The 9,691-nt window shown below is 39.3% G+C and overlaps 2 protein-coding genes across 2 annotated transcripts; both read right to left on the bottom strand.

Moving 5' to 3' along the window:
- Nucleotides 1-1,549: 1,549 nt before the first annotated feature.
- LOC143613358 (large ribosomal subunit protein bL12c-like) lies at nucleotides 1,550-2,301 on the bottom strand. Its single transcript, XM_077087084.1, has one exon. It carries the CDS (start codon nucleotides 2,257-2,259, stop codon nucleotides 1,705-1,707), a length of 555 nt encoding a protein of 184 aa, XP_076943199.1. The 5' UTR covers nucleotides 2,260-2,301; the 3' UTR covers nucleotides 1,550-1,704.
- Nucleotides 2,302-3,834: 1,533 nt separating this feature from the next.
- On the bottom strand, nucleotides 3,835-7,277 carry LOC143613365 (monodehydroascorbate reductase 4, peroxisomal-like). Its single transcript, XM_077087088.1, has 7 exons — nucleotides 7,101-7,277; nucleotides 6,067-6,118; nucleotides 5,875-5,955; nucleotides 5,652-5,770; nucleotides 5,057-5,276; nucleotides 4,855-4,973; nucleotides 3,835-4,766 (listed from the first exon to the last, which is right to left on the bottom strand). The coding sequence occupies exons 1-7, from the start codon at nucleotides 7,218-7,220 to the stop codon at nucleotides 4,035-4,037; spliced, it is 1,443 nt and encodes a 480-aa protein (XP_076943203.1). The 5' UTR covers nucleotides 7,221-7,277; the 3' UTR covers nucleotides 3,835-4,034.
- Nucleotides 7,278-9,691: the final 2,414 nt, after the last annotated feature.

The raw sequence follows: 9,691 nt of genomic DNA, 5'->3' as shown, positions 1-9,691 counted from the left end.
TAAAATGTTTTCGCCCGTTATTATCGTTCACAAAAAAAAACCCGGTTTGACCCTAACTTATTTTGATCCAAACCAAAACAACCGTTTTTTTAATTGACTCGTTTTGACCCAAACTCATTTTGACTCATACTCGTTTTGATCCATGACTCATATCAACTCATGACTCGTTCGACCCAACCCAACCCAACCCATTTGCCACCTCTGATACATACGCAAACTCTCATGTATTGATGCTAAATTGTCCTAGTTTTATGTATGTATAATAAAGCAGGGTGAGGAACGTAATGAGAGTGCTGAAAGCAGTGCCAAGGGTGACGCAAGAAAGAGGAAGAGAAATAAGAATTAGGAAGAGGCCTGGTAAGCATAAAAGGCGAACATAATGGAGATTTATTTGATATGAATTTGTTTATTTTTGGTACAATAGTAGCTGTGCCTGTGGGTGCGTATTTATATTTTATTTTGTTATCCAATATCAATAAATTGGTTGGACATATGTGCTATGTTTATTAACAATGAACAATTCACACTCTTATAATGAAAATTTTGAAAATTACTGAATGCATTATACTTAGCTTGATCTTCATTTTTCTTTGATTTTCTTCATGTATCTTGGATCACCAACACTGAGGAAATTTAGTTTGCTTTCTTCAAAGATCAAGACTAACCCATTTTGTGTGATTGGTCAACAACTGAATCATCATAAACTTAGAAATCCTTTCTGCAGTTAAGTGTTGCAAACTAGCAAAGACTAATTAACTACTCATTACCTAGTGCCTAGGTGTAAGATGATAGGGGAAAATGATCCTTTACTAATGCCCAATATGCTATAAAAAAATGCCTATGCTTACAGTTTTTTCACTCCACAAAATATTCTGCTTTATTTTTAACATGCAAACTGATATGTGCGTTTTGGGCTATCTAACTTGCTTGATAGCATGTTATGCCTTAACACACAATAACATTTGGAACTTTATGACTTCAAGCCTCGACAATATATACCTTCTTTTTCAAACTTTATACAGGATTATCCAGTTGCAAGTTTCAACATAGGTGTACTCGAACCGAATAGGCGAATACAACCCTAAGGGTCAGGTCCAAACCATGTCATCTCAAACCGGTTTCGAGTCCAACCCTGTTCTTTTGGTCCTGTATATATTCGAGTTACTAAAAGCCTAAAAATAAATAAACCATTTTAATAAGCCAATTTAGCAATTTTAACTACAAGTTAAGAAGGTTTTCTTCTCCAAGAGAGTTCCAGTCCTATGACGGAAACTGGAATCGATTTAGAAGTAGGTTTAACAGACGCGTGAGTCAACTGTTAACTTAATTGATCCGAATGAATCTCGTAGTAATCTCTGTCAACTCCTGGTTTTAGAAGATGCATAAAGGATGCTTTCAATCCTTTTGTACAATATCTTAGGATTGGACTTTTAAATTCCTACATTCGTTATTCCTTGTTTTATGTTATCGTTTTCAGATTAGCATTGAAACAACTTTCCGATGTAACGAGATTCATCAAATTCTACAATCAATTTTATGCGAGTTCATCTAACAATAACTTAACACAGTATCAATATCATCATATTAGACAGCGAAATCGAACATTATATCAAGAGCGGTTTCGTAAAATGGTACAATTCAACATATCAACTACAAAACTGAACAACTAAAAACACATTGCATTACCAGAAAGTTGTAATTGAATTAAACAATAGAAACCTTAGCTCCAGCTTCTTCAAGCTGCTTCTTGGCGTCCTCGGCCTCGTCTCTCGACACGCCTTCCTTGAACTTCTTCGGCAGTCCTTCAATCAGCTCTTTCGCCTCCTTCAGCGCCAGGCTCGTCAGGCCTCTAACGGCTTTAATCGTCGCAATCCTCGCATTACTCGGAACATCATCAATCACCACATCGAACTCCGTCTTCTCCTCCACGGCCTCAGCCGCCTCCGCTCCGGCGCCACCGGGAGCGGCGACGACGGCGGCAGGAGCGAAGGAGGCGGCGGTGACTCCGAGCTTGTCCTGAAGGTACTCGACCAGAGACTGTGCCTGAGCTAGGGTTAGGTTTGAGATGTCATCGCCTAGCTGGACGACTTTCTCCTCTGCCACGGCGGCGACTGGACGGAGGAATGTGGACCGGTGGGTGAGTTTGGGGCCGAATTCTAGGGTTTGTTTGGGGGGAAAACATTGAGTGGTGGTGGTGGCGCGTGGAGGATAAGAGAAGGCGCGTAGAGTCACCGTAGAGAGTGTGGAAGATGATGCCATTGAAGCAGAGTTTAGAGAGACTGAAGAAACGATAGGATAAGAGGATTGGTTGATTTTAGATAAACGGCTTATCGGCGTCAATTTAATTTTATGGATATTTTCAGGAAAAACCCTGATGTTTAACCTTTTTTAAAAACACCCGTAATGTTTTCATGGCTGGACTGGTCGGATCTGGATTGGTGATAGATTCAAATTTCTTAACTTTTGTTCAGTTTTAGCAGGTCAGAGGAATCTATGATCGATGGGTTAAGTGGGTTGAATCGATGGTTGACTAGCACTAAAAGTTTTACTTGAGTTATGAGATTTAACCGTATGATTTAGTTTCTTTTTTTGGTTGAAACAATAAAAAAGGAGACTAGCAAGTAACTAGACACTACTTTTTAAGGGATTTACAAGTAATATTGCATATGGTACAACCTTGTAGGGGCAAAATAGTCATTCTTACACTAAAACAAAACTCACGTTTATTTAATATATAGTTATAATATTCACCCCTCAATTATAATAAAATTTAAAAAATAATTACAACAATAACCCTTAATCTTTTACCTAAATCTTATTTTAATTTTCACTTTTAACCCAAATACCCCCATGATTTTTAAACGTTATACGTTAATATTCTTTTTAAAAAATTATACCATAAAAACGAGCATATTTTTATCTTTAATTTGAGTATGATATTGTCATAATTTTTTTCAGTTAAAAAAATACATTTTATGTATGTGTGTTTCGGCCTGGTTTTAATAATTTTAAATTAAATCGTGAGACAAACCTTTTGTAACCGTTTTTTTTGTCGTCGAAAACCAAGACCAAACCTTTGAAAGTTGAAAACAATTGGCCAAAAGTTAAAGGAAAAAAAATTCAATCGTCAAATCAAAAGATGAACGGTTTTACGGTTCCTACTGCATGGCGCGGGCACCTGTATAGTTTATTAAATATGGCTAAATAGTAAAATATTTGTATTAAATTTCGTTTTTATAGTATTTAAATTTGTGTATCATTTAAATATTTTCAAAGTTAGTCATGACGTTATCTAGTTATTGAGTCATGTTTAATAATTGGCGAAACATTGTTAGGGCTAGGGGTGGCTCTAGCTCCTTCTGTTTTTTTGTTGCGCGGTAGAGTTAATTCATCCGGTTTTTGTTCGAAACTTTTTATACGCAATACAAATTTACTCATTTTCGTCCCAAAAATTTGAGTTCGGTCCCCTCCATTTTATGAAATTATACGCGTTTTCGTCCGCCCCCTTCACGTTTTCGTTCAAACTACGCCACAGTGTCCAACCGATATGATTGGTGAACCAACACGACTATCGACTTGATTACTGGTACGAAAACATTACTAAAAAGACCACCTTTTTTGCAAGTTATCAATACATAAGCGTGGTTTCATTCCTTGAAGATTTATAACATATCATATTACAAAATTTATCATTCGTATAAAGATTAATAGTCACTTTTTAACCTGAGGTTTCATAGTTATTACATTTAAGATCCAACCTCTAAACATTTGATATAAGATTTACTGAGACTCATGTGGTAATTAGAATTAAGCATGTGGTTTCATGGTTCTTATTGGTGAAAAAATGTAGCATGTTTATATAAACACCAATGGTATACATGATAATATAACAATGATAATGTTATGTATATAAATCTTAGTGCATGAGTATCTGTGTACTCCAAACCTTCTAGTGAGATTGCACAAGTGTATAAGCCTGTAGGCATTAAATAGTAGAAATCAATAGAAATACATCCTCTATCTGCACGCAACTCTCACCATCTCCGCCGTCTTCTGCCATACCAATAAGCAAATGCAGCTATCGACGCCGCCGCCACCACCCCGGCTGCTGCATGCCAAGGGAACACCGGTTTCTCTAAAACAACCATCGACATCGAACTACCCACACCCACTATTGGCTCCACCAGTTGTTTCTGGCTCAACGCCACCACGAAACCCAGACCCTGCCGCTCGAGCTCACTTAAATCATCAATAGCCGGTTTAAGCCTCGTCACTTTAGCTATTGCCTCATACTCTTCTTTGCTCCCACCTTCCAGAAAAGATCCAATTAGATGACCGTCGTGGACCCAATAAGCACCGAAACTAGTTCTTGAAAAATCTCCAAAATGAACAACTTCGCCCAAATTTTCTCCATAAAACTGCCACGAAAAGGAGAACACTCTAGAATAGAACAATGGCAGATAATCGAATTCGGGTGTTGTATCTGGTTCCATTATTGCAGAGACAGCATGACGAGCTGATTTTCTGGCAGCATCAACATGCTCAAGTCGTCGGATTTCACCAAAAATCTTGACCGGAAATGATGCCACATCACCAACTGCATACACGGAGCTATTACTCGTTTGCAACTGACTGTTTACTTTGATTCCTCCTTTCTCTAAAGTGAGTTGGCCTTCAAATAGACTTGTGTTTGGACGGATTCCAATTCCTACAACCACCAAGTCAGCAGGATGATAGCTTCCATCCTTAAGATTAACTCCTGTAACCTGTATACAATCAGTTCTGTTATTAAGTATATACAAAAATATTGAAAAAAATTAACAAGTGATGAATTAAATAAGTTTTGAGATTTACCTTTCCCTCAGGATTAATAACAAATGATGACATAACTGTGCCTTTGACAAAATTTACACCCTTAGACTTATAAAACTCTTCATAATAACTTGCAATCTTTGGAGTGAATAAACGGCCCACTACAAGGATGAATAACAGTGCTTCAAGTTGACTACAACTTATATAAAGAAAACAATTAGGTTTGGAAAATGGAAGTGCTTACTGCAATGTGGCTCAGGAAACACCATTGTAACATTAATCTTATTGATAACCAAGGATGCAGCAACCTCCATTCCAATGTAGCCACCACCAATAACCACCGCATTGCCGCCAGTAGAGGCTTGCATCATGTCAACAAGCCTGGTTGCATCAGCCAAATCACGCAGATGGCATACATTTTCAGCATCTGATCCGCTTATACCAAACTCTTCAAGCTTCAAAGCCTATAACAAAGCCATAATATTGTTTTTTGATGTTTAAGAAACGAAAACAGACATATAATATTTGACGGGGATCAAATGGCTGTTCATGTGCCTTTATCTTTAGAAGCTCAAGCAGAGGCACGTTTACTTATGTTTTCTCATATGAATCTTTTGTCTCCAACTATTGGAGATCCCATTTCTGCACCAACTCAAGATATGCTTAGTGGACTCTATGTCTTAACGAGTGGAAATCGTCAGGGTATTTGTGTAAATAGGTATAATCCATGTAATAGTAGAAACTATCAAAATGAAGATAATAACTATAAGTATACAAAAAAAAAAGAACCCTTTTTTTGTAATGCCTATGATGCAATTGGAGAGAATAGGATTCAGTACCCGAGCACCTGTTGCAATGATAAGATATTTGTAGCTGATTGTTTCTCCTGCAGCAGTTACTAGTGTATTGCGTCTTACATCAGCTGACTTTACCCGAGTACTGAGAATCAGCTCAATTCCTGAAATATTTTTGCATTAGGATTTTATCTTTTCATTATCACGTCCATTTGTTCATTAAACATAGTATAAGAACACTTGTTATCGATTTATGAAAAACATTTACCATGCTCCTTGTACCACTTAGGTGTTAACCTCTCTTCCTTGGCGCCTACGCAAGTGTGAAATGCAGGGAGACGTGCAGGATCTGTGTAAAAAAATTACAAAACATAAAGTCAACTTGTGATTAAATTGCATGGAAGTATGCTAAGATTGAATTCTAGATTAAAAAATAAAATAAAAAGTCAACATTATATACCTTCTGGAAGTAGAAAGCCTTTGCTGAGTGCAGGTCTCTCATAAGGAGCCACCTGCAGATTATCAAGATGTGTACCTAAGTAAACCAATACATGAATTGCATGTGCTTTTATTATCATGCATATTGTCCTAAAAGTTCTAACATAAACTTATATTATTGTTGAATTTTATAAATGCAAATGGCAGGATCCAAATAAATAACATTAGCACCAGAGTTCAATGTGACTGTGAAAAACAGACAAGCATTGATATTTCAAACCCGGTTATGCCAATTTCATCACTGTATAACATTTTCCAAAATGCACAAGTTGTTGAAGCAAATTTGAATTCGGCTCCATCCATTAGTTAATATTGCATAATTTATGGTATAAACATAAAGGTCAGCTATACACACACTATAATAACAGAACTATAAACCCTAACTTGACTTTTTAAGGGGTTTTTTCTATGAACACGCAAAAAGAGTCTGACGTCTAATACCACACCCCGTCTGACGTCTAATACCACACCGTCTCAAACAGCCGTTCCGACAAAAAAATTTCAAAGCTTGACCGTGTTTTGACCAAATAAATTTTTCGAAGTTTGACCGCCTGTAGTCGGAATGGTCGTCCAGATATTGGCCAGACAGCCGTTCTGACCAATAATTATTAATTTACAAAGTTTGACTTTTTTTGTCAAAACTGTTGTGGTGTGCCAATGTGCCATTTGATAGTGCGAAATCAGATTCTTGGTGTAGCTATAGCATGACCCACAAGCATATCATCCAATCGAGACTTTTTAAACTCACAACCAAAATATAATTGTGAAAATCAAAGTTAAATGTGCAAACTTTAAATTTCCACCAACAGGCAAAACAACAAACACTTGGCGTGCAAGAAAGAAAAAAGCCCAACACTAATAATCAATCTAAACAAACACAAGGTTCAATTATAATCAACGAATTCAAAATACGAAAATGGATGCAAAAAGATTTAAGTGTGTGAATTACAAAAGTATTGAAATTAAATGTAACCGATCGAGGATGGAAGAGCTTACAGGTTCGTCGGAGATGATGCAGAGTTCACCATGAGCGACACCTTTGTTTGCGAACTCAAGAGCTGCATAACCGGCGGCCACTCCTCCACCAAGTATCACGTACACAAACGCCCTTCCCATTTACCCGCTCTTTCTTTCTCACCTCATATCTCTTTCTCTCTCTAGAAATAATAAAAACACAATATATATATATATATATACTCCGATACTTCAGCAACTATGGAGTCATTTTAAAGACTACGTTTGTTATTGTTTACTCCGTTCTTAATAATGTTATCACAAGGTTTACAATGATTTATAACTTTGAATAATTAAACTCTTATGTTGAAGAAGCGTGTATCGACTTACTTGTATAAGATCAACGTTCCTCGGGTACGAGTGTGCTATATCACCGATGGTTTTCCGAGATACGAGTTCTTCCACCTACAAAACGAACAGCACCGTGAGCTTACCCCTCAGAAAGGGACAGAGGGGTCCTCTTTGGGGTAACCCTCCGGTGTGAGAATCAGATATTGTAGGAGAGGATAATCAGGATGTGAAAATGAGTAAAGGACTTAGAATATATTTTCTTGTCTGGCCCCAACTGTGGAGGCGGCCTAGTATTTATAGTGCTAGGGTTTCCAATGATTTGGCTCAGACCCAATTAGGGCCTTTTTAGCCTCCCCCTATTGCTTCGCGCCACGTGTATTTAGAACACCTGGTGCTCTTTCATTGATTATTCTCTGACCAAGGTATTTCACCTGACCCATGTGCCATCACGTGGTAGCACATGGGCTTTGCTGAGTTGTCCACCTTTCATTGGCAGCTGTCAACCTCAGCACATTCTTTATTCCTTAAAAGATACCTTACGGAAGGTTGTCTGATGAGCACAATCACGGTTGTCCTTATCCTGATTTGGATTAGATTATTGTCTCATTTATGCGCCTATCTTGGGGATGCGCGGGGTCTTCTCTTATTCTCACACTGAGTGTGCGCACGCACAGGTGTTTCGTGTGCTTGCGCATAGGTTTCGGCTTTGTGTCTTCGTGACATCTTGATTTCAAGCTTCTTATCCGTACTTTATGGTTGACCCGCCCCGCTCGATGTTGGGACGGGTGCATACCCCTTCAAGCCCCCCAGTCTAATGTGTGTCTTGTCTCGCGCGAGCGAGGTAAAGGAGATATTAGACTCAATGATTCGCTTTCTTAATAGGGTTTGTCTTTTCTTTTTCATTTCTCATATGTGCGTTGCGCGAAATTCCATCCCTTTGGTTAAAACGAATCGTCAATGCACGTGGTTGGTTGGTGTTGACATGCATCAGAGATGGAGGCGTTATGTGTCAGACCTTTCGTGTGCTCGAGGTGCTACAGTGGCCTTTCACGTCTCCTCATACAGTGTCAGGAACACATGTCGCGCTTATGTTGGCCTACGCCTGCGAGTGGGGGCGCGTGAGCGTAGATCTGATTATTACTTGTTTCTTCTTCTCTCTCCTGGGCCTATAAAACCAAACCTTTTTGAACGGTTTTTTCTTCATCTCCATTGTCACTTTAGAGCTTTACTTGTCTTCTAACCCTTCGATTCAGAGCCTTTATCTTTGCTTCCGGATTATGTGTTTAAACAATCGGATTGCTCTTATTCTGCAATCGCATGTCTCTTAACCCAGACACTACCGAGTCCCCCAGTAAAGGCCGTGTGAAGTAGATGGTTATCTCTAACTTGAAGAAGACCGGCAAGGGTATTCGGGTTGCCGAGGCTTCGTCGGAGGAGGGGGGAAAGAATAAAACGGCGAAAAGATGGGACGAGATCCCCTGCAAGTTGAAACAGCCTGAGCTTGATAGTCTCATTCCTTCTCAGGGTTTTCTCCCTGAGTATGGTTGTCTGCTCCCGGCAGCCGGGCAGACGGCGGCGGATCCTCCTGCCGGCTATATCTCTCTATATTCTCATTTTTTTACTCACTGTAACCTTCGTCTTACGATGACAAGGTTTATAGGTGCGCTCCTTCAATTTTATGGGATTCATATATCCCAAGTTCACCCTTTTGGGTTGGTGCGCATGACTCATTTTGAGTTTATGTGCAAAGCTCAGCACGAAGAGCCTACTCCTCGCCGCTTTCAATATTTCTATAAACCAAAGGTTCGAGATTCTTGGTTTTCGTTTACTCCGCGCAGTCAGAAGGTTAAATGCTGTACTGTCACTTTTAAGAGCCTTCATGACTGGACTAAGAAGTTTTTCTACGTCAAGGCGGGTGTGATTCCAATCCGCATGACTATGCGCGCGATCACTTCTGCGCCCGCGGATGACAATGTCCTTAAGAATCTAACCGGCACATGGGTTAAGAAGTTATCTGCTGAACCATCCCCCGCCAAGAATATTTGCGAGGAAGCGCTGGTGGGGGTTGGTATGAGCAAGAGGTGGACTGACAGCGAGACTGAGCCTGTCATCCGTGTTGATGGCTCAGGTGGGTTGTTTGTTCATTGCATTAATTCTGCGCGAGTATAATTCGTTTTGCTGATATCACTTGTCTTGTTTTATGCAGACAGCAAGGAATACATCCACGCCGCCTATGACGAGCATACGGAGGGTGGATCTGTTGCGCTGAACCCAGGGGAAAC

Source organism: Bidens hawaiensis, unplaced genomic scaffold (assembly GCF_021521415.1).
Source record: "Bidens hawaiensis isolate Kalapana, Puna unplaced genomic scaffold, B.hawaiensis_p1.1 tig00037193_1, whole genome shotgun sequence".
Taxonomy (NCBI): domain Eukaryota; kingdom Viridiplantae; phylum Streptophyta; class Magnoliopsida; order Asterales; family Asteraceae; genus Bidens; species Bidens hawaiensis.
The sequence above is the reverse complement of the archived record's forward strand: the minus strand, read 5'-3'. Positions and strand labels throughout refer to the sequence as shown.